Genomic DNA, 25,603 nt, shown 5'->3' on the forward strand with positions numbered 1-25,603 from the left:
ATCGTAATTAAATAAAGTATTAAAATCTGCGTTTTCCTGCTAATAGAAACTTCGTTCTTCAGCCATGTCTCCTACTTAAGTAGACAGCTATGATCTTTGGGGAAACTGAATTTTCTAGCTCAAGACCAATAGTTAGCCCATGAAACAGTTGGGATGATGTGTCCAGTGAATTAATTCTGTTTACATCTCCACCGTTTGAGAGAGAACTGCAAAAAATACCTTAAAGGCCACTCCTTTAGAAGGACAAACCATTGCCGTTTCAGAGACTTCTTCAGAGCAGTCAACGTACAGTGTTTGTGAAATGTGGGAAGCGATGGAATAGGCATCAGATTCCCCAGTTATATATGATGGAAGTAATCCAGACTTTCCTCTCACTTTTGGCATCTTTTGCTGTAACTTTTACTTGATTTTCATTTTTTATTCTAGTGCCAACAATATGCCTAAGCAAGTAGAAGTGCGGATGCATGAAAGTCATTTAAGTCCGGTGGAGCACAGATCCAGGAACATATGTGTGCAGTTCTGCCAGTCGCTCCACAGGAATCTGCTCCTGACTCTCACTGTGTTAGGTAAGCTGCATCTGCTGGTCTGGACGTTCTGCGTGTATCTGCATTTATTCGTGTGGTACCACAGACCCTGTCTGTGGCCATCAGCAGTTCCAGCTGAACAGCCACAGAGTAAGTGGGATGCCCGTAGGCATAGTTGCGTTACTTCTGGTGTGTAGGGTGTTAGTGACAAAACACGGAGCAAATCCATGCCACTGAGATACATCGTGTATCTGGTTTTGAATGGAGTGCCAGCTAAAGCCCAAGGCCGGTCAGATCGATGTCATTCAGTAGAACTAAATGCACTACACATTTTCTCTCTCAGTCTTTTGAAAAAAGACAAAAACCCTCCAAAAACTCCATTCCTTCATCTTTTATCGCTCAGTTCATGCTCCGCTACTTTTAAGGTTTGTCCCCCTCTCTGTAGCTGTAAGCCAGCACTCCATGATCTCATCCTGAATATTGCCTCTGGCTTTAGCAGCTTCCAAATATGGAACAGTTTGACATTTTATTGTGGTTCACTGGCTCTTTGCCTGTTTCTTTTTCACTGAAAGCCTAACAGCCAAACGCAGCAAATTCATAGACATACTCTGTTTTGTTGTTTTTTGAAAGACCAGCTGCAGCTGGTCTTGAGCTGCAAATTTCACATCCATATTTTTCAGCCTTCAAAACCCATGCTGCAGAAGTGTTCAGGCAGTATTTGCTTTGCATCATCTTTAGAAGGTGCCTGATGCAGTTCCAGAACAAGTTTTAAATACATGTATATTTTCCATTTTATCAAACAGATACTTCAAAGACTCATAGTTGCTGCAAATCACAACTCAGGCTTTCCTGTCGAGTTTTGTTACACTTGGGACTTGGGGTGGGGTCAGGAAGACAAAGGCAGCCTGGATGTAAACATAAAATATCCATTCACAAAGACCACGTTTGAAAGGAAACGTGGCCTTTTCTTCTCTAGACTATGCTTTAACAGCCTCAGTCCTGAGGGGATGGTTAGGTGTTATCACTGTAGAAATCAAAGTAAGTGATGAAGGGATTGTTTGTGATTTGAGAACATAAGCACAAAGAGAAGAGAAGGATGCAGACCATCAAAGGGAAGGAGTAATAAATGAGTACTAGGAGTCTCTTCAATGATATGTGCAGTATTCCAGATCGGGCACTCCCTTCCGACCCCCCCGCCCAAATGAGACTTGAATCTGTTTTACTCACAAGGCTATTCTAGCTTTCCTGCAGGGTTTTTCGTATGCTGTAAAATAGCTACTCATGCTGACCTTGTTTTCAAGTGGTACCATTCTTATGTTGAGAGCTAGATGTCATACTCCCGAAGAGCTGCGTCCTAACCCTGGCTCTTCCGTCAGTTCTGTATGGCCTTATATAAATCACTTCACCTCTTGGTGCCTCAAATTTGCCAGAACGATGATATGAATTATATTTGAGTATCCCTCAGTGTATTGCAAGGCCTACACAGCATTACTAAACCTCAGTAACATTGTGGTTTGCAGCAAATTTGTATTTGCAGAAGCAGAATAGTACATTAGGTGCAAGCTCAACTGGCAGAAAATTCTACATTAGGACCACTTCTCTCTAATCATGAGATACATGGTAAGCATGTTACAGCCTCGTATTAATCAGAAGGCTAGGCCTTCCAAAATCTGTCTCTGTACCAAAAATCAGCTGCCTTGCGTAAAAGTTTTTTCTTCTAGGTAATCAATGCACATTCAGGTATAGTTATGTTACCTACCTGCTCTCTTTTATTCTTCTTCCAGGTGTCATCCTGGGTGCATTGTGTGGGGGTCTTCTTCGTCTAGCGACACCTATTGACCCTGACATCATCATGTTAATAGCCTTCCCAGGAGATATACTTATGAGGATGCTAAAAATGCTGATCCTCCCTTTAATTATCTCCAGTTTAATCACAGGTAAGATCTATTAGCCATAAATACTTTAAGATGCTTGCTCCAGATATCACCTGGTTTGCTTTTTATGATGGAGGAAGAATAATAGTGTGATCCTGCCAGGGATATTGCAGTTGCAGCATGTATTTCAGAGTTAATTTCTGATTAACTTCATTGGCTTTAATACATAGATGCTCCAGTGAATGTATTTTCAAACACATGCACACATACTACCTTCTTGAACATCAGAAATTTCTTAATATGCTGTTTCACCTAATTCCTGGATTGGTCCTTGCAAATAAGATGGCATGACACTAGCAAGCCTGGCCTTCTTAAAGCTGTGGTGTCAGCCAGACCATGACCAGTTTGCAGCAATCAAGGGCAAAAAATGGTATGATATCTTCTCTATTTTTCAATGCCTCCTCTGCAGTTAGATTTAATCTTAAATGGTTCTCTTCAAATTAGTAGCAGCAGACATTGTTCACATAAGAAGTGGAGGGAGAAGCTTCAGTGATCTATCTAGCGGTGAGAATTTCACAAGGACAAAAGTAGGCACCTGTAGGCAGTCATTAAAATTTGCCATTTATAAAGGTTTTTAATTTGACGATTATTGAAGTGGATATTGAGTCTCAATATATTTGTTTGTTTCTTAAAATAAAACACCTGCAGGACTGTCTGGTTTAGATGCTAAAGCAAGTGGCCGATTGGGTACAAGAGCCATGGTCTACTACATGTCCACCACTATTATTGCTGCTGTGCTGGGCGTGATTTTGGTTTTAGCCATCCATCCAGGGAATCCGAAACTCAAGAAACAGCTTGGTCAAGGGAAGAAGAATGATGAAGTATCTAGTCTGGATGCTTTCTTGGATCTGATCCGAAACCTCTTCCCTGAAAACCTAGTCCAAGCGTGCTTTCAGCAGGTAAATCCTTCTACTTCTTGGTAATATTTTTTGCATATTTTACTCACCAGGCATGTCTGTAGAGTTAATGTCATTGTTTAGGTGAATGACAGAAACGATGATGCAGAGAAATACAGGTCTTAAGTCTTGAGCAGGTAAATGAAAGAACATTATTTATAGCTGCTTTGTCTTATGTTGCAGTTATTTAAATTTATAGATTTTTTAAAAGAAGATTATTTTTAGTTTGTTGTTAAGTAAAATTAATTTTTTTCCTTACTTCTTATACAATATATACAGTCATGAATGCTGGCTTGGGGCTGAACAGCTGCTGAATTATGGGATCTTTTATCCAGGTTGAATTCGATCTTAGTTCTTAGTTACAGAGCTGATGGTTTTGCAATGCCCTGTTTGTAATATATGGATGATCTTCATTCCAGCTGGTTGCCAGTGGAAATGTACCTCAGACCTAACCTCCCATGACTTCTATTGCTGTATTAGAGTCCAGACTAGGTGAGGATGATACAGTCAAGTGGCTGACGCACTTACAGGTGGCTCCATCAGGCCAGGTTTGAAGCATGCTGGGGAAGAAGAATGCTTGCACCATGTGTTGCTTGCTCTGTAGGTAGATAATTTTAGAATCATAGAATCATAGAATCATTTAGGTTGGAAAAGACCTTCAAGATCATCGAGTCCAACCATCATCCATGCCCACGAAAGCATGCTGTGGAGTACCTCGTCTATGTGCTTTTTGAATACCTCCAGGGATGGTGACTCCACCACTTCCCTGGGCAGCCTGTTCCAATGTTTGACAACCCTCTCAGTAAAGAAATTTTTCCTAATATCCAACCTAAATCTCCCTTGCCGCAACTTGAGGCCATTTCCCCTCGTCCTGTCTCCAGCCACCTGACAGAAGAGACCAGCACCCACCTCACTACACCCTCCTTTCAGGCAGTTGTAGACAGCAATAAGGTCTCCCCTCAGCCTCCTCTTCTCCAGACTAAACAACCCCAGTTCCCTCAGCCCCTCCTCATAAGACTTGTGCTCCAGGCCCCTCACCAGCTTGGTTGCCCTTCTCCGGACACACTCCAGCACCTCCATGTCTTTCCTGCAGTGAGGGGCCCAAAACTGAACACAGGACTCGAGGTGCGGCCTCACCAGTGCCCAGTACAGGGGGACGATCACCTCCCTGCTCCTGCTGGCCACACTATCTCTGATACAGGCCAGGATGCCGTTGGCCTTCTGGGCCACCTGGGCACACTGCTGGCTCATACTCAGCCGGCTGTTGACCAATACCCCCAGGTCCTTTTCCACCGGGCAGCTTTCCAGCCACTCTTCCCCAAGCCTGTAGAGCTGCATGGGGTTGTTCTGACCCAAGTGCAGGACCCGGCACTTGGCCTTGTTGAACCTCATACAACTGGCCTCGGCCCATCGATCCAACCTGTCCAGATCCCTCTGTAGAGCCTCCCTACCCTCAAGCAGATCGACCCTGCCTCCCAACTTGGTGTCGTCTTGAAACTCACTGAGGGTGCGCTCGATCCCCTCATCCAGACCATTGATAAAGATATTTAAAAAAAGCTTTTCGCCAATGCTTAATCAAAACAGCTTCACTTCGAGGGATAAAATAAATGAAAAATGCATGCTTCCTAATTTCTGCATAAGCATATTCCTTGTATGTAAGCTGCTTTTTCCTACAACTAAATTGTTTGGCAATAATGCAGACTTTTTTTTTTTTAAGATGGAACAGGGTTTGTTGTTGTTTGTTCTTAAGTGTTCCTATGTGAAATGGCATGATAGCCGAAACTGTGGTTATGGCCAAAGAATAAAGTGAAGAGAAGAGGGGAAGGGAAAAGAGGCCATTGGGGGTGGAAGAATGGAGGGCAACCTAAGCTGCCAAAATGGCTTGGATTGCTTCACTTCTTCCATGGACTTCCCCATAAAAACACATAGTCCTTGGGGGTTTAAAGAGAGAACATTCTCAATATTTCCAAATTATCATGGGAATGTCAGTCATGTGGTCAAACTGTGGGTGGCTAAACATCACATGTAATGTGAAATGTATTTTTGCAAAATTGAGTGAGGGGAGAGCAGGGTGCTTATGTTTTTTTTCTTCCTTTCTCTCATTTGAACTCTGGAAGAGAGGAGAATTAAATTTCTGGTGAGTTTAAAGAGGTCAAATATCTTGAGAAAGGGATGAAAACTGGGAGAAAGAAGAATTAAGTTATCCGTGTCAGCTAGTTTTCCTGGAACCTTAATATTGCTTTTTCAGTGTGTGTAGTATCAATGTTCAGGTCACTTCACTAGTTGTGGATCACCAATTCCATTGATTGTTTTTTAAACTTAGTCAGAAAAGCTACCGAGCTTTTTGGCTTTCCAGTGTTTCATTTTATCAGATTCCAAACTAATTGCCAGTGAAACCTCTGTCGCAAAGCCATCTTTCATTTGCAAAGTAAGTCACGCTCCTTTCCACATGGAACTTGTGCCTTCTATTAGCCCTTAACGCCTCAGTAAGGAGTTAGGCATCACGTGTCTCTCTATTTCGGAGGAAAATTAACTGCTTTTAATGGTGTCAGCATGTATTTTCTCTTCCTACTTTTATACAGACTCTCTCCATGAGCATTCAGTGTTTCCAGGTTGCCTTAGGAGGAAGCAATTTTTGCAGAAATCCTGCAAAGAATGACTTTGAAGGGTGCATCGCAGTGGTACTGTGTAGCCATGGTCTGTGGGGGAGTTTTACATGCCTTCCCTTTTGACCTGGCAGAAGGCAATGAAGAGATTAACTTGCAATTTTGAGACAGTTAATTTGCAAACTGAACTCTGAACCATCATGGGATTTCAGTATCTCTTGAATTTTTTTATGGTCCACAAGGAAGTCTTAATTTATAATGAAAACTGCTATTCCAGCAGAGACTTAAGATCTTATGTGCCATGAAAGAGAATAAGACTATCATCTATAAATATGACTGTGACATTTAAATGGTTTTCTGGCCTCAGATGTTGTTGTCAGAATCTAAACTTGATGTTAGGCTCAGCATTTTTAGTGACTGTGGCCTTGTGCAAATAGGGGCTGAGGACCTTTGACTTAAGTGACTGTAGTGGAATTTGTGACTGTGTAGAGTCTAATGTTTTAAGTTTAATTTCTGTGACTCTGTTCTTACACTCTGGCTGCCTCACAAAAAATATTGTGTTGACAACATCCCTCAGATAAAATTTAACTCTGAAAAAAATGTAAATGTGCAGGAATGTTGGGTTGTTTCAGGACAACTGAAGAGTTTCTCAGAGAAAGCTATGTAGGTTTTCTGTCTACATCCCCCTCTCTAGATTTGGACAGCAGGTTTTGAAAGGACAGATGTAAGGTATTTTAAAACCATAAGGCATTAAAATACATGGATTGAATCTGGATCATCCATAGTACTACAATGACCATCTCAACAGGAAGGAGGTGCAAATGTTCTTTGAGAAGCTAATGCGTTTCTGATGCCATGCTCGAACATGTTTCTAGGATCAAGGAAAGTAGGGAGCTGATGGGAAACCATGGCAAACTGGTCATAGTTTCCTAACCATTTTGCCTGTCCCAGAGCCATGAAGAGGCAGGAAAGGCTCCAGGTGTGAAGTGGGAGGAAAACATCCCTTCTAAAAGCAGCAAGTCACAGATCTCTTTTTGCACTCCCTCCTCCCTTTTTTCCTAGCTGTAAACTCAAGCCCATTTCTCCCCCTACCATTCCTTCCCAGCTTTCCCTTGACCCTGCCTTTCATGTGCCAGGAGGGCTCCAGATCCATTCAGATGCTGATGTCTTCTTTTTTGAGGTGGTCAGATTTGCTTTTATAGGTATCTGGCAGCTCTGGTAATTTTTCTGTTATCTGTCACTCACAATATTTTAATTGGGGAGCTCAACGGACTGTGTGTATTCCATTTTGAGCTCTCGCAATCACCAAGTGAAGTGTTAGAAATGTCTTAAGTTTTTGATTCAAGTTACCCATCAAACTATGATAACTTGAGCTGGGCAGACCATCCTGAATAACAAGCCTTACTGCAGAGTTGCTGTTGTGACTGATCTTAGAGGTGCCTGTCTTTTGGCACTAAATAAATGGTATCAACATGTAAAATACAATCTGTGAAGCACCATTTGTGAACCATCTGGACAAAGGGGCTAACTATCTGTCAAGTGCTACATTGTAGTGGTAAGGAACAAGTATTTGCCATACTTTTCACATAGAGTCATGAGGAAGACTCCCAGGACTTTGTGACACTTGGAACTATTGAAAAACAAATTTATTTTTGGAAGAGGGGTTAAGAGGTTGTGGAATGCATGTCTAATCCTTTCAAAATACAGTTCCCTGGAACGTCAAGTGAAGACTCTCTTTATTATTATTTCCTGATCTCCCATATGGATTCCATTCAGTCTCTTTCCATTCTCATCCTCCCTTTTTATTGCCTTCAGATCCAAACTGTCACCAAGAAGGTGCTGGTACCACCACCCGTTGAAGAACCACCTAATGTCACCGACTCTGCTTTTGCTATGATGAATGAGACAGTGCGCGAAGCACCACCAGAAGCCCAGCTGGTCATTAAGAAGGGACTTGAATTTAAGGATGGCATGAATGTTCTGGGTAGGAAAACTTTTTGCCTCTCAAATATGTACATCATATGTATGACACAGCTTTTGGCTGTGACTGGCTAGCCAGTGTTGTCTGATCTGCTCTTCAGTGCAAGTTTAGTCTCCCCAAATAATCATCAAATGTTATCACCTACTGGTTGCCCATTGGTCTCTGAGATGAAAATCTAATGTTCTTACTAGAAATATAACTGTATCACAGAAACAATCAAGTGAATTATTCTGGATTGGCAGCTTTGCAGGTATTAATTGGAGTACAGTGGGGAGGCACGTAGGAGGAACCCAAAATATCCTTTCATCCTAGAAGTAGGCTACCTAGACTAATACTAACATCTTGGCAAAACAGTATGGGGGAGAGCTTCAAGAGCCAGTGCTTTACCCACCCCCTGAGGAATTTGAGCTCAGTTGGTTCCCGTAGGTGTCTTGGGCACACTGAACTAGACTTTGGCTTGAGGCAGAGCCTGAAGTGAGAGGTGGGGTGTGAACTGCACCACCCCAGAAAAATCCCAGAGAGGGCTGACACATCTCTGAGTCACAGCTCCCTCCTCCTTTCATCTCGGCTGCTGACCTTTACCAGCTGCAAATTATGAACAACTGCCGTTGTGCCATCTTGTCTGGACAAGAGAGCGAGTGGGGATAGTAGGAAGGCTTTGCTTGTCTCCCACCCCTTCCTGAAGGACCTGTTTGGACTGGAGTGGGGGTGCGGGGGAGCAAAGAGCCACCACACCACTTCTTTTTTTCCTCTTTGCCTGGACTCACTGTTTTGTCAGCCCAGAGAGGAGTACTCCTCCTTTACCTTGTGGGTGAAGTCGGTCACAAATTAGCCCTCAATTTGTAGCCTCTTTGGCACACCTGTACTTGAAGATACACGTGCTGGTGGGCAGCATATCCACAGGGCTGAGGCTGACAAATCGTCCTCAAAGTGGGACCCTATGTGGCAGTACCTAAACCACTGCTTTGTCTCACCACTAGGCCATCGCTTTTTAGGAGCTAATGGCCCCTTACAGACTCCCTACAGCTGATGAGCTGCTCCTGCTGTGCCTGCAGAGCTTCTCTGGGTGTTGGTTAGTTGGTTGGCAGTGGCTGCTTTGCTTAGACATAGAGGAGATAGCATCAGTAAGCTGATCAGAGATGATTTGTTTCTCTGCAAAGCAGCCTGCTCTGCAAGAGCCAGGAGCCGCTGTATTCTGCCTGCCTCCACAGCTCCTCCTTCCCTTCAACATCTGTGGGCAGAGGAGACGCTTTCTTTCAAAGCTGAAAATTGGCATTTTGCACCCTGCGTGAGGCAGCAGCTCATTGCTCCTGCTGTTACCCTCACCTGCTTTTTTCTTTCCTGGAGCTCTGCTTAGGTATTAAAATGGAACAGTATTTCTAATGTGAGAGATGCATTATATTTAGTGCTGGACTTGTTTTGTGCAGGTTCTGTCATGGATAAGAAAAGAGCTAGAAGGCTGAATACAATTCCTACAGAAAGGAAATACACAGTTTAGGTGGGGGACTTGCTGTAATATTTTGACCAATGACTCTCAAATGTTGCACAGTTTTTTGGTTTGGTTTGGTGTGCTTTGGTTTTGAATGAAGAAGTGAAAAAGTTGGGGAATTGCCATCCAGCTTACATAAACTGTAAGTCAGGCAAATTCCTGCAAATATGAACCAACTTGACTCTTATGACTAATGTAGCAGCTCGTTTGGAATTAATGAACAAAACCACCTACTAACGTTCTCTGAAGCAGAGTTTGAATTCCAGGAAGTTACCTGGTCTTTGACTGAAAAGCTTTTCATCATTTCTCTATGCTCTGCAGCACACAAGCATATGCTTCACTTCCCTATTCAAGCGACTCAACAAAGATGGCTTAGTGCTAAAGAATGACTTTATGTCCAGGAGATTGGATTAAAAAAAAAGAAAAAAGTCTGGCTGCTAAATGCAGTGTGAGGATATGGGACAGCCTGTCTTTTCCCAGAGTACTAGTAGCTGAAATTCCCTTCTCTTGAATGCTTTTGTGTCCTGATGGGTTTTTCCTTAGGAATTTCCCAGCTGAGTTCACACATTTGTTAAATACTGGACTCATATCATGACTGAATGTTTAGCCTCAAAAGAGTGGCTGAAAATGCAAACCATCTATCAGTGTCAGTTAATAATCCCACTCTGGACACTGACAATTGCTGGATGGTAAATGTTGGCACTGGAGACACAGGTCCAAAGTAATACGACAGATGCACTCAGTTTTTCGTACTGATACTCGAATACCCCAGCCTGTCACACCTTAGCATTTAAATTTAGGAGCCAAATGTTACTCATATTGAGTTTTATGTTTATGTATCCACTGATAGCTGGTTTCAGTGAGGTTAATCTGTTTAATGGGAGATCTGTGGTTTAGCTTGAAGTGCAATACCCACCTTTTCCTCCCACCACCACCTTCTTAATTTCACTGGAATACTTCTGGCCCACAAAAGTTATATTCTGGGACTGCTTTTCCCTTTCCCTGTACTTCACGACTGACTAGTCTGTAGATTGAATCTGTCAAGGGACTTTTGCAAAGCTTGAGAAAAATTCTTTTGGTCTCTAGTGACTGTTTTAGCAACAAAGAAGAGTCATGATAGGGCCCTGTGTTGCCTCTCCCATTTGCCAGGGGCTATGAGGTTTCTAACAGTTGTATGGTACTGAAAAGATTATGGTGTAGGTATTTTTTGATGATTGGATCAGTTCAGGAAAAAAGAAAAAAACATAGTTGGGCTGTGAAATTGGAATTTAGTAAAATATTGAAGAATAAAAGATGTTCTGAATACGATCATGAAAGTTGAGAGTGAGTCCATATTAAAAACTCCCAAGAGATGTGTAACACACTATAATTCTGAAAACTGGATTAGCAGGTAGTATCGAGACATTGACTAGGTGCAAAAACTTCCTAAAAAACATGGTAAAAACATGGTTTTACTTGCCTTTTTTTGTCTTGCAATTTTTTCCCAATAGGTTTGATAGGATTCTTTATTGCTTTTGGCATTGCTATGGGGAAAATGGGAGAACAGGCCAAGATGATGGTGGATTTCTTCAACATCCTGAATGAGATTGTAATGAAGTTAGTAACTATGATCATGTGGTAAGTTTGAAGTTCTAACTTCTAGAACAAAAAAAGATTTAAAAACCTCATAAAACCCTAATATAGCATGTAGTGACCACAGTTTGTTAGTAAACAATGTAGTTAAATAGTTCATTTTTTAAAGACTTGACAGGTATGTTATAACCATAGCAGCCTTATTTCTGTTTGGTGATGATTATTTAGGGCCCAATTTGCAATATTTCTGAGGGTATTCTGTTCTTTGTTTACTGAAATCCAAGACATGCAGGTACCAGCAAGGGCCTTCAAATACCACGTTGATTATGGAAGTTCATTACATAGGAGGACACCTAAGCAAGCAAGAACGCCCCACACGAGAGCATCCAAATCTTCCTGGGAGGTTAACATAATCCCGGGCTATTAGCTAGGAGGTATAATTACAAAGAAGCCTGGAGACACACTTTATTAACTGTCTTCTGTTGTAAAAACACTTTACCACTAAATAAAATTCCAGTAGTTTTCAGTGATGTGTGGTCCCTCCACCCATAGTTTCTGCAGAATCTCTGTCTTACAACCTCACCGCAGTGGGGTCACTGGCAGGTGTCTGTCCTGTCTTTGAAGTGTAATGGGGGCTGGCTTGCCTTCAGCGGGGTGACTTAACCGAAGCCTGAGCCCTTGTTTACATTTCTGGAAGGGGATTCTCGCTTTTGTTTTTAAGATGTTTCTGCTGAAGGCTTCCCCAGAGCTATTCGTATGCAGTGCCGAGTGTGGCCATATCACACAAAACCAATTTTTCGGAACATAAAAACGCATTGCTAGGTTTGGCATTGTAGTGCTGTGTTCTGTGTCTCCTAGGTCTTTGAGAGCAGAAATAGCCACTCCAAGACAACACACGTGTCATGGCTCGTTGCTCCCTGTGATTCCCTGGTGTCCCTGGGAGTGTTTTACTGAGTTACAAGCTGCAGTACGCCTCTTCTCTGAGGCTCTAGATGGACACAGTTTATAGAAAAGGGAGCAGGGTTGCCTGAAGCATGAGTCTTCAGCATCATCAGTGTTTCAAAGGGAGACTGTTACGCCAGAGTGATGCAGATAGCATCGGCAATGTGGAAATGTGTAGAACAAAAGAAAGAACTGGAAGTGATGACTTTGCATTCTTGTTACACTTCTGCTTTTCTGTAGATGATCTTGCTGCATAAAAACAATTGTGTTTATTCACAAAGCCCTACTGCTTTCAATAGTTATCGTAACCTGCTGCTCTCGACTCTCTGGAGAGATAGTGACTATACTCTCCTAACACTGCAAGAGCTAGAATTTACTCTTACTTCACTTGGCACCAGTTGACACACCCAAGACATAATACCTTGCCTACAGTACAAATTTTCTCTAGTAGTCAGTGTTGCAATGGCAGGAAACCAAGTTTCAAGAAATTCACTGTAAATGTTTACTTTTTACTGATGTGCTTTTTATTTCTCTTTTCGTGAGAAAGGAGATTACTGTTGGGAATTGCACTTGTTCACCTCTCTCTAAAATTTTTAAAGAATTGTTGTGACCAGAAGCAGTTTTTTTAATGTGTGTTTATAAAGACAAAGTCACGTTTTGTTTGGTTTATGATTTCTCTGTGCAGAGAGCTGTAACTCCTGTGACATTGCCACACAAACATAAAACAAATCAGACATCTGGCTCTGACACCATGTGATTCTTTGTAAGAAATACGGTTCGTCAAGTTCACTGAAACGTGGCTTTTTATGATAACTGGTATAACAGCTGGCCTTGCATTTCAAGTGACTGTGGGCTTTCCAGGTTTTGGACACGTTGCTTGAGAGACCTGTTTCTTGCAGAAAACATGAAGCACTTATATTCTGAAAGTCAGTTTCCTTTGTATTGTCTTTAATTAAGCATCCAAATCACAAATCACTTTTGAAAATATACATTACCATTTATTTTCAGAGAGGCATTTTGTTTACTGTTTCTCCACGTTACACATATTATTTTCTCCTAGCTTAAGTTTTATAAAACAGATAGAGAAAGTGAACGTCACTTAAAATTATATAACATACTAACCTTTACCAGTGCAGCTGTAAATACTGTCTTCTATCCATGCACTTTCAGGCATTTTTCACTATAGCTGATTATTACATTTTTTAAATAATATCCCTTCATTTCAAATTTTTTTATTACCAAGCTGTGCTACCATTATCATCCTATTTAAAAGTTCCATTTATGCCATCGAGGAATCACATGACTGAGGTGACAAAACCCGTACCTTAAGTAGGAAAAGCACATAATTAATGAAGTATCCATAAACTAAAAAGCATTTGTCCAAATTATTGAAAGTACGTAATGGAAACATTTGCAGCCTTCGACATAAAAGCAATTCATTTCAGCAGATAGTTTAACTGAAGCAAATAATGCAGCTCCCTGAAACCAGATAAGCAACGGGTTGTAAAATGTATTAAGAACAAATACTACAACACTCATAACGATCCAAGCCTGTGTGACATTATAGTATTCTTGTACAATGTTGTTCCAGGATCAAAGACTATTCATGAAATGCATATTCCATTTGATGGGGTGGAATAAAATGAAGTAGATGGGGAATTCACTGGAGATGGCAATTATTTAAAAAAAAAAATTGAAAGCTATCCATTGAGTTTCCGTCAATTCCTGATCTGTATCTCAGTGTTGAGCCTGAGAGCCCCCTCCTCTTTCTCCAGTCTATACTCTGTTGAGCACAATTTTTATGACTATGCTGCAAAGACTAGTTCTGCCTATGCTTGTTCTCTTTCTCCAGGTATTCCCCTTTGGGCATTGCTTGCCTCATCTGTGGAAAAATCATTGCAATCAAGGACTTAGAAGTAGTTGCTAGACAACTTGGCATGTACATGGTCACTGTGATTGTGGGTCTTCTCATCCATGGAGGGATCTTCCTGCCTCTGCTTTACTTTGTGATAACAAGGAAGAGCCCATTTTCATTTCTTGCTGGCATTTTCCAGGCATGGATCACAGCACTAGGCACAGCTTCCAGGTACACTTCAGAAATAACAGCTTGCTTTATTTTTTAGCAGGTTATTAGCTGCTGTTTAGAGATAATACATCTGCTGTTCTGACCTTCACTGCAAAATCATTTTATGCCATTGAATAAAAACTATTTTTAATCCAGTTGTGTTGAAATATATCAAAATAACCACATACCTTTGGGATTTTTTAGACAGGTTGTACAGTCAACTGCAGAGAGTTGGGAGACCCACTTTTTGTGTTCTTTTCTGGCATTGGCCAAATGACTCGAGCAAATTGTGTTACCTCTGTACTTGCTTCCTCAACTAGGAAACAGTGATAATTCTGTTTATTTTGAGAGCATGTTCAGACCAGTCTTGTTGCACTGGGGAAAAAAAAATATAAACAGTGCTAGATTTCAAGAAAGAAATGAAAAAAACCTCTCATTTGATTCTTTCATCCATTTTGGCAGAGTAAGGGGACTTCATTGAAGAGCTGAGCATTTTAGACTTCTTGCTAATGCACAGAATAGACTCAACAAAGTGTGTAGGCAGCTCAGCTCTCAGTAATAAATTGATGCTTTGCATTGGGGCGGTCAGTAGATCTTGTGTTGAAAATATTTTTAAGTTAAATACCATATTTTAAAGTGTTTTTCTTCAATACATGTTTTATTTCTGAAGAAAATTTAATCTTCCATTTTAATTAAAAAGGTGAAAAAAAAAAAGTCTAGTTCAAAACTGACCATCAGAAAACTGAGGAGTCTTGATTTCAGGAATGCCTTGAAAGAACTGTAATTCGTCTGCCTCTTTGGGTCAACCCAAGCCACTCTGCTGAACAACTTCTCCCCTGATCAGCAAGAGGCTCTGGGGGGACCTTACTGATGTGCATAAATATCTGATGGGACAGTGTAGAGAAGATGAAGCAAGACTCTTCTCAGTGGTGCCTAGTGACAGGACGAGAGGCAGTGGGCACGAACACATGAGATTCCATCTGAACACAAGAAAAATCTTTTTACTGTGATTTACTGTGATGGTGGTTGAATGCTGGCACAGGTTGCCCAGAGTAGCTGTGGAGTCTCCATCGCTGGCGATACACAAAACCTGTCTGGGCATGGTCCTGGGCATCCTGCACTAGCTGCCCCTGCCTTGAGCAAGGTGGTTGGAATAGGTGACCTCCAGAGGTGCCTTCCAACTTCAACAATTTTGTGGCTTTGTGATAAACAATGCAGGATTATAGGAGATACAGTCTGGCCAGGAGTTTCACTAAACCACAATTTCCCTAAGGCTTTTGTTCATTGAAGTGTTTGAGTTTCCACTTAGATTTTCCGTACAATATTTACAGTGTCCATACGCAATGTTTGTGGGGTTTTTTAGTGTGAAGTACTGTTTTTCTGCTGGAATACCGAAGTTGAAAAATGTAGGGGATTCTAAGTGATTCCAGTGTATGTATTTACCTGGACATTGTCTTTACCACCTGACTGCTATCTGGATCTGAATTACTGGCTAAACAGAAGTGGAGCAGTTTGTAGCACCACAGACAAGTGACCACACGACACCAGTCACCAGCACGTGGTGTAACCTGGTACCTCTGGAAGTTGCAAATGCTTCCTATTCAGGGACCTATTAAAGCTCTTTGGCCAGGCTGAGGAACCGTGGAAGGCATCTCCATATTGCGCTCTTCTAATGAAGAAACTTTGTCTCCGTGGCCTGCCCATGCTCTGTCCTTGCTTAAGGTGGCAGAACTGGAGAGGGAAGTTACTTGCGTAGTCCCTGCCTGCTGAGCCCACCGGGGTTCATGGCAACAACGGTAGGCCATGGCTGGTACACACCTTGTGCTGGTGATCTGATTTGTAACAGTAAAGGTAAGGTGGGACTTGTATTTCTGAAGAAAAAGAACCTTATCTGACTGAGCTTCAATGTGTGTCAGTGAACTACATTTTCTGTTCTGTTTTTCTTTTAATAAGATATAGGAATATCTTTGCTGTAGGAGGCAAAGCGATCCTGGAACTGACTTGAAAACTGACTGGTAGTTATTGGTTAGTGACTCACTAGATATTTTCTGCTATCTGCTATAAATATAGCTGCTAGAGTAACTTACGAGAGAATATACTACATTGTTTCTAGAAAGATGAATTCTCTCTGATTTGGCTAAACCCAAAGGATATTAAGCATTTTATAACCTTTGATTAAAAACACAGTAAAATAAATCATAATTACAAATATATTTGTAAAGATGCCAGAAAGAAATGATTGGTACCATGTATCTGGCTTATCGGCACCTGTTAAAAAAATCGCCTCTGTGAACAAAGAATGGTCTGGTCATTTGAGTACAAGGTGGGGATCTAGAAGCTCCTATCTTCTAACTCATGTTTCCATAGATGTGGGACAAGAGGAATCATTTAGGAAGTGGCTCAGGCATCTGCCAGTCCAGAAGGATTTGGGTTTCCATAGATACCATGCGAGATAAGTCAGCCTCATGTGCTTGTTCCAGATAACCTAGGACGTTTATTATGACAATACGTTTTTATAGTTAGATATCATCTCAGTCATTCCTTAATCTACCTTTTCCGTGGTTTAATTATCTGTAAAATGGAAAGATTACATTTTTTGTACCCAATAGCATCTCTATGGTAGTGGATGAATGAATGAGTTGGAAAGACCCTGAAGTTGCAAGGCACTAGCAACAATATGCTGCAAGTGTTTATCTGAGAAAATTTGGTGAGTCTAGTCCTTTACTCTTCTATGAGCAAATTAGTATTTTTGTAGGGGCAATGATACCAGAGTTAGTGGGATACAATAGTGAAGAACTTTGAGAAAGTCTGCCATCTTAGCTGAAGAAGAGCAAATAAACCACAACGGATGTGCTCCAGCTGCTTCTGTATGAAACACCAATTAAAAGGAATTTGCCCAGGTCAGCTTTCTCTTCAGAACAGCTTCTGAGGCAACAATCAACTTCATTTAGTGGTGGACTTGACCTCAGAGGTAACACAGAAAAGTAAGGAACCCAAACGTGTTCCTGTGTTGGGTTTCGTGCTTGTTGCAGTAAGTCCTTTGCCTGAGGCAGGCAGACCTGCTAGGGAGGGGAAAAAGCTGACGATATTTACATCTACAGGGAAAAAGAATATGTTTGGTTTTCAGCAGTATTTTTTGATGAAGGTGTTTTATTTTAAGCAAGTGAATGCAATAGCCTCAACTATTCCCACAAAGGCAGGGCACTGTAGATCTGTGCAAGGAGCTATCCCCCTCTTCAAGCCATCTTGCGCATCTTTTCCTGTCCTCCATCTGTGTTTCATATCCTTTCCTGTCCTCCAGTGTCTGGTAACTCCATGGGTTGTATCTTTTTGCCTGGCTTTTTCATTCCTTAATGCAACAGTGATTTCTCCATTCAGAGCAAATTCACAATCAAAGAAATTTGGGACTTTTTCCCTATGCTCATAGTTCCGTCCATCAGAAAACATCCAGAACTTGTCTTTTTGAACAAAATGCAAGAAATCATTCATAAATGAGTCTGAAAAATTCATCTACACTCTCTCAAGCTCTCATCCTTACTTCAAGTCATGTTCATGTTTTGGCCTCAGTCCCACCTCCAGCTAAATGTAGGTTTAATTTAAAAATTGGCTGAAACAGGCTTGACTCATAGCAGAAAGTGGAAGTAGAAAATGTAAACAATGATAGCAGAATTTCTGACTTTGCTCCCTTATGTGTATATATTATACTGTAGTTATGTCTTCTCTACTTTCTCTCCTTCAGTGCTGGAACATTACCTGTTACATTCCGGTGTCTTGAAGAAAATCTAGGCATTGATAAGCGTGTAACAAGGTTTGTTCTTCCTGTTGGAGCAACTATTAACATGGATGGAACTGCCCTTTATGAAGCTGTGGCTGCCATCTTCATAGCACAGATGAATGGAATTGAGCTGGATGGAGGCCAGATAGTTACTGTGAGGTCAGTTCAAAATACTTGTACGCTTTGTTTCTAAAGACTGTAAAATGTGAAGCTTTGGGTTGGATGTCTTCTCAGTAGCTGTGGGATTCACTGTGAAATCCATGGATTTCTAATAATGATATGCAAAGGAATGTCGTATACGTAGGTCCTGGTTCTCTGGTGAGATGTGTTTTCTGTCATTTTCAGCCTTAGTGCCTGCTGGTGGTGTCTTACACAGTTCTGCAGTTGACAATACAATGTGAAATACAGCATTCTCTGTCCAATGCGTTGCCTTTTTTAGTATAGAGTGACGCTACAAGTGATATACAGGGCATTAACTTTCTAGAATGTATCTATCTGTTTATATACATTGGAAGAAAAAAGTGTACCTAAAAAATGTATCCATGGGTTTATGTTTGCCTGTACTTTTTTTGTGACTTTGGTCAACAGCAAACAAAATGGACAGAGAATAGCCCAGCCTGCTGAGGGTGAGATTGCCTGCAGCATGGTCTGGGTACTCCCAGACTTTTTATCTCTAACCCAGCAAGTGTTAGCTCTAGTCTTTCCATATCAAATTGTCATATCCAGGACTAAGCTGAATATCTAGAAGGACAAAGGAAAGTACCCATTAAAAGCGGATAATAAAAAACAATGGCAAAGTTACAACTGCTGCAACTAAAGTTAATTTACAATGGAAAACTTGATGAAGGCACCAGGCCTGATGTTTTCAATAGTTAAAATGGAAACCACAAGTGAAGGCTGCCAAGTTTGCCTCCTTCCTGTAGTTTTCACCCACCCACCTTTCTTTTATTAAACCCTTTTAAAACTAAAGAAACTCCTGCAAAGGGATATCAGATTCTATGTTTCTTGCCCAGCTATATACTAGTTCCACATTTTCTATTTCTTTACTTCCTGCCAACAACCCCTGAAATAGCAAAGCCAACGTTTGTAAAAGGTTCAGGGCTGCTTCTAGTGAAGGCAGATGCTAGACCTGCATGATACATATTTGTTACTAAGACTGAAAACAGTCATTTCAGAGATGCCACAAATTAATCTAAGTTGAGACCAGGGAAATTCAAGTCAGGAATCAGCTGTTGTCCAAAAGATTTGGTTGGCTTGAACCCAAGTTACTCCTTTTCTCCTCCTCTGAGGGACTGACCCATTAGCTCTTCCTAACCTCACCATTTCAAGGCCAGTGTAGCCAGCTTTGTGACTTACATGTACTAAGCCGGCAGCAACTTTGGGCTATTTATAAGAAAACCATTGGTTCTCCTCTTCATACAGTATAGCATTTTTGCTACAATATGACAAGAGCTATCTCTTGAGGTGGCAATACAAATGAATGAAAGGTTGTTAGGTTTTGTCTGTCAAATCTAGTTTGTGAAACTGAGGATATTCAAATGATGCAGCCAATAAACTCATGAAGACTTAATTAGCCTTTGACCAGCCCTAGTTACTTCATATTGGTCATGTGGATCCTCTGATCTCCTGTCTTCTTTGGGAGAGGATGATTTTGGAAACGGTAGCTAAGCCAGACTGTTTAGACCTGAACAGTGCTAGTCTCATTCCCCTCCAGGCCTGTAAGCGCTGCTGTGGGAAGGTTGGCAGGAGCGTTTCTTCACAGATGTTGGAAGCAATCCCTCACCAGTTCAGGCTGGAAGTGCCTGAGGAGCTGACACCACACGCAGAGCCTGACGGCAGAGCAGAGCATCCTGCCTGCGTACCTGCTGGACCTAGCAGGGTGTTTAGCAGGCCAGGTTGCACTCTAACCCAGACACCTGACAGACACAACCTGGACTGTCAGAGTCAGACCCAGCCATCTGCCAGCTCTAAATCAGGCTAACATCCTTGCAGATCCGTTCTGTGGCTCCCGGTTGAGGATTTCCCCCACAGAGACCTTTTTCCCCTACTTCTGTGTTGGAAGCACTTTCAGATTTGTTACCTACACCCACAGAAGTACAACCATGTTACTCATCTCTGTGTTTAAAAAGACAGAGATAACTTTTTCCTCTTTCCCTTTTCCTTTTTCCGTGTTGCTTCTTCCTTGTTCCTTTTTCCTTTCCCTCTCCGTCCCTTTCCTTCTCCTCCCTGTTTTTCTCTGCTTGGCTTGTTCTCTGACAAATTTATTTTCTGTTCTTCATAGGATTGCCCAATGATGTTGATATTTGTTATGGTCTGTGTTGTATTTTTACAAACATTTGGAGCACAGACATTCACTCTACTGGTCTTCATCAAAAAATAAGAGAGGCAAAAACAAAGACAGGTTTGGATTTATAAAACAATCAGATGAATTTTGCTTTTTCATCTAGGGTGACTTGTATCTAAGCTTGGTACACCACTGGCTTGTACTGTGGGAGTTTTGGATACCAAGACTTTTACTCTTCTGTACTTGGTAATAACCACTTTCTCTCAGCTGTTACCTCACAATTCAGTCTTCAGGTACCATAAATAAACAGAAATGAACCACCCTGAAAATTCAACCTGTAGCCACCAAACTTCAACAAGTTTGGATGATCAAAACTCAGGATTCAACACACTGGATGTGTTGGTAGAGCTCAGAAAACAACACCAGGCCAAAGACTTGAATGTCATGACCAACTTAAAAGAACTTAAAACTCTCACACAACTCTCTTACAGCTCTCAGAACAAGCCCCATAGATCTGGCCTCCCTTAATAAATATTTTTGGAGAAACACAAGCATGAAAACTATGGCCTGAGCTTGCCATGATTTATCATATGGTCATTAGTTTTCTGGGAAGACATCATTAAAAATAAGACCTTCCTAATGATGACATGAGTATGCAATGAAAGTGTGTGTTCCTCTTACTGCTACCCCCATTTGATTTTTGTTTTTGCAGTTTGACCGCCACCCTTGCAAGTGTTGGAGCTGCCAGTATTCCCAGCGCGGGACTTGTCACTATGCTTCTGATCCTTACTGCCGTGGGTCTCCCTACCCAGGACATCAGTTTGCTTGTTGCTGTTGACTGGCTTTTGTAAGTTGTGCTGACTGCACTGCTCGGTGCCGAGAAAGTAGTGAAGTAATGCTTGTCTGTAGTGCTTTTCAGGTGTTGATCTTAAGGAACTATAAGACTCTCCTCTGCAGATGAGGCAAAGGAGGAAATAGGCTATTTGATGAAGGAGGAGACAACGAAAGCAACTTCTCAGCTGGTAGAAATTGTTATAGAGCTACTGAAGTCAGTTTCTATGAGCCGAGGATCTTGTAAGACCCTTCGGCTCACACTCATATATTTTCCTCTTCCTAATGATGCCTCTCCATCACAGAATGGCTCAAGAGCAGTCTTCTGATCTTTGCTTTCATATTTCTGTTTATTATAGTTCTGGTCTAAAATTAAGGATGAATGCTGAAAATGCAGGTTCCATCAGGATGTTGTCAGCAAGTTACAGGGTGATTTGGGCATTTGTAGTATCTAATGTTTTATGTTCATAGTGGTGAAATTCTATTTCTTTTTGTACATGAGAAAGTAAAATACTTTTAAGAAAGAAACTGCTCTAGAGCAGGATATAAACCGAAGACAAATAAGAAAACAAACTGAAAGAGAGAAGGTCGTTCCCTAGTTCGATTTTACTGACAGATCCCTCAAACTGGAAAGACTGACTTATTTTCAAGGACTTGAGATCAAAGTCCTTCAGTGCCATTGCAGGTCCTCCGACAAGAAACAGCTAACCCACAGGTAGTTTTCCAAGGCTTTTGTTCTTCAACATTTGAATACAGAAGCTGTAAATATAGGCTGAGCATATGCCAGCCCACATCCTTTCTCATGTTGTCATTTGACAATGTGGATATCTTTCTGTCACCTGTGCAGAGCTAACAGGGACTTAGTAGTCCTCTAAGTTGTACTGGCCTCTAGAGGCTTTTATATTGTCCTGTACTGCTGCAGCACAGTATTTTCTGGTCAACAGCCATCTCTGCCCTAATATTCTTTTACGTAGTAAAGATGTATGTTTCTGTTGTGCCAGCCGTGGTGCCCAGAAGGGGAGATATAAGTACCACTCTGTACTATTTGTGCATTTTCCCCCTACACTAGCAGCCTCAGCTGCCCGCTTGTGGTAGCTTTCAGTCCCCGATACACTACTAAAATTATGCAAGAAGGAATAGCAGAGTTGAGAATGTGAAGATAAAATAGAAAATTAATTTCTGTCATTATCTTTTGGCTTATTGAGAAGAATTCAGGAACTCGGTCAGTCTTCTGACGTGCATTTTGGATCTACTGCTGTACTCTATCCGTTATTACCTATCTTGACACTAAGAGTTGTGAAGAATAGCACACAGCTCTGATTTCTGCTTCAGGGAAAAATGAAAAAGGAATTTACAGCTTGGGAAGGCAAAGGGAAAAGATGACTTACATATTTTATATATAACTGAATATCATGATATCATGACTCAGAATGGTGAAATAAGGCAGGGTTCAGCAGTCAGAGTACAGCTGGCGTAGGGGAAAATCTGATATTCTGTGGGTTTATTATATTTATGAGGTCATGGTTGAAAACAGGAAAGCAGCATAGGAATCTGCAGCTGGGAGGAGGAGAGCAAAAGGGAGGTGCATACTTATTTTAAATATGTTTTTGCTGGCTCTCAAAGTAAAGCAAATAGGTAGGTTTCTGCAGCTGGTAGGAGGATGTGCAAAAGGAGCCTGTGGTTTGTTTTTTTAGGGAAATGTCATTTAAAAATATTCCTGTGGACTGCGAAGCTCTGCCCACACTAGGAAACCTCAGAGCTGTAAGTTTACCAGCAGTTCTGATCCACTAGTAGGTGTTGCATTTCAGGCTCAGCTTCAGCAGTGTTGTTACCGCTGCCTCATCCAACCCTGCTTGGGAAATAAAAACATCTGTACTGCGGAGCTGTAGCTGTGATGAATGTAAGTATAGGAAGGATAGTACTTCTGAAAGAAATGTTTCAAGGTATCTTTCCAAAATAAATGCCAGGCAAGAGAACATTTCAGCACCGACGGTTGGGTTTGGATCCTTCTGGCCTAACAATCAGCAGCGCAATTGCAGCATGATTCAGAATTGAAAAGTAAGGGGAAAAGAGATGAAAAGTAAAGGGAAAAGAGATGAAAAGTAAAGGGAAAAGAGATAAAAAAGGGGGTGAAAAGTTCTGTGTCATGCCACTAGAGCTGTGAAGTTAAGACAAAGTTCGTTGGTGGAAGGAAGCGTTGTGCTAGTTAAGATATGTTCAACAGCTAATAGCTTTATTTTCGATCTTCCAGTGGCTGTGTTGTGGTAGCCATGGTGATCTAATGAGATATGGAAAATGATGCTGCTGACATTGCTGATGTTAAGAAAAGGCACACAAGCCAACTTTTGAGCAAGCTTTTGGGCACACAAACCAGACCTAAAGAATATCTGAAACTAAAGGTCATAAAAAGATATTTTCTTTACTTACAAACATTGTCTTCTTCCATTTTTTTAGACCATCAAATAATGTTACAGCAGTATTTGTAACAGAATGTAGAAGAGAAAGTTAATAAAATATTTAAGACCCAATTCCAGCCACTTTTCTGGAACCAGTGTGTAAATGCAGCCAGCCATGTGGGAATATTTGGAATAGCTCTTTTATAACATTTCAATTCCAGATAATGAAAGCTTTTAAAAACTGTCCTACTTTATGAGTTTTTCAATATTTCCAATGAAAGAAAATATCAGAACGTCGGTTGATTTTACAATACTACCATCATCTAAAACTGTGGTCTTACCAAAACCAGTTTTGCACAATTTGGTCATGGTGTAACACAAACCTGGCTTCTGATTGTCCTTAAACTTGGCACTCCCTCCTTCAAAGTGGAGCCAAAAGGTTTCTGTATCGATTTCTTCTCAAGCCTCTCCAATATGTAGAGATTAGGTTGCTCAACCTTTCCCTCTCCCACGCGTACATACACAGTGTGAGCTCTTTCACCAGGCAAGTTTCCCAAGATTTCACAACTCTCATAGTTTTTCAGTTTAAAACTAAGCACAACACAGCAGTGACATTTAATAGGACAGTAATTATATGCCAACAGCTGGAATAAAACCAGCTTCTTTTGCTCTAGCCAGAAGCTGGCTACTTTCCAGATGTGAGACTGACAAGCTTAGCAAATATCATAGGACAACCTGAAATACAGTGATATTTGCCTTGAGGAGACAGGAATTAGAGAAAATGGGCTTGAATGGCTGATCTGGTATTTAAACCTTCATTCAGTAACTCAGAAAAAGATTGCTTGAGTTCTGACTCCGTTCCTTGGTTTAGATCTAAATTCAGAATATTCAGACCCAGTTGACATCTGGATGTTATGAACAGGGCCTTATATAAATTGAATCAAACTGTAGAAGACAGGAGCTCTTTCCTATAATGACAAAGAGGTAAGGCAAGTTAAACACGTCACCTGGTCTTTGACTTAGCAGGTGTGCGAGATTTTAATCTCCTTTCTAAAATCTAGTAAGTTTGATAGACCGAGTTTTCAAGCTTTCAGGGAACAGGAGTAACTTTTTTGCATACTATCATGCTATATAGGTACTATGACATTAAAAACAAGGGGGCTTGATTCAGGTTTTCTCATTTCTATTCCTTTCATCTACATTGTTAAGCTTTCTGATTTATGTCAGTTTGAGGAAATTAGGCATTGACCCTTATCAGGATTTAAAGAATTCCTTCCCAATTATTCCAAAGCCCATTCTTACCAGATGATGAGTTGGCTTTTGAGAGAGAACTTTGACTTTCAGTCCCATTATTCCTCTCAGAAGCTGTTACGGACAATGCAGAAGTAGCTGTGTTGGGGCAAGTCCTTTACTAGACTGCAACTTTCCTATATTGATTTTGTTTACATCGTTCCAGCATAGCTGGAATTAATTGGTTGCTTGCTTTAAACAAAAGAGTACGTACAGTCTTCTTTGTTCTTCTTAGGGTGTTCTTTGGCACAAAAGAGGTCAGTGGCACTTTACTGTTGATTCCTGACAGCTGAGACTTTGTCCTTTCTGTTGTAAGGAGCTTACTTGTTTACTTTGGTTCACACAGTATAGCATGTTCTGCAGCCTTGTGCAGTATGTGTCGCTGAACCTCTTGGCTAGCAGTACATGCATATGGGCTGGAGCATCTCCTCAAATGACCCTTTCAGAATTTGAATTGTGCCTCAATTATATTTATGTATTCTCTCCTGCTTGGTTTTTTTGGCATCCTATACTATCCCTCCATCGCCTGGCACCAGTGAACCCTTTCAAAATTTAATACCAATCATATAAAAAAAATTAGGCAGGTGTTCTTTTTGTGGAGCTATATTGCCAGGTTCAGTATATTCGATGGTCTTAATTAAAAATTACATTTGGAAAGTCATGTTTTCCTGTTCTGCCACCCTGACCAGGTTTAAAACGCTCTTCACAGGCATGGGATGAGAACTGTATAAAGCATTTCATTTGTGTGAAGCAAAACTGGAAGGATGTTTTCCTCCTGTGGTTGTTGGTTGGTTTGTTTGCTTTTGAGGGGGATTATTGGAGGGTTTTTTTCTTCCTGGGTATTCTTCTGACGACCAAAACCACCCCCCAAAACAAGTCCTTCAACTAAGATATTACACCACAAACTCCAAATACATACGCATGATAATGTAGAGAGGGAGAGGAGAAATTTGAAATGGAATACAGTTCCACAGCTGGGAAGGGCAGATTTACGGACATTTAGAGCAAAGATGTTAAA

General features: G+C 41.1%; 1 protein-coding gene across 1 annotated transcript in view; it reads left to right on the plus strand.

Moving 5' to 3' along the window:
* The first annotated feature begins 436 nt into the window (after positions 1–436).
* Positions 437–25,603, plus strand: part of SLC1A2 (solute carrier family 1 (glial high affinity glutamate transporter), member 2) — a 30,415-nt gene continuing 5,248 nt past the window's right edge. Inside the window, exons 1-8 of the mRNA XM_010586018.1 lie at positions 437–566; positions 2,309–2,461; positions 3,107–3,357; positions 7,776–7,944; positions 10,921–11,047; positions 13,797–14,030; positions 17,749–17,943; positions 20,781–20,915. Of these exons, the coding sequence (XP_010584320.1) occupies positions 437–566; positions 2,309–2,461; positions 3,107–3,357; positions 7,776–7,944; positions 10,921–11,047; positions 13,797–14,030; positions 17,749–17,943; positions 20,781–20,915 (1,394 nt within the window). The remainder of the gene's footprint in view (positions 567–2,308; positions 2,462–3,106; positions 3,358–7,775; positions 7,945–10,920; positions 11,048–13,796; positions 14,031–17,748; positions 17,944–20,780; positions 20,916–25,603) is intronic.

Source organism: Haliaeetus leucocephalus, unplaced genomic scaffold (assembly GCF_000737465.1).
Source record: "Haliaeetus leucocephalus isolate CR32 unplaced genomic scaffold, Haliaeetus_leucocephalus-4.0 Scaffold138, whole genome shotgun sequence".
Taxonomy (NCBI): Eukaryota; Metazoa; Chordata; class Aves; order Accipitriformes; family Accipitridae; genus Haliaeetus; species Haliaeetus leucocephalus.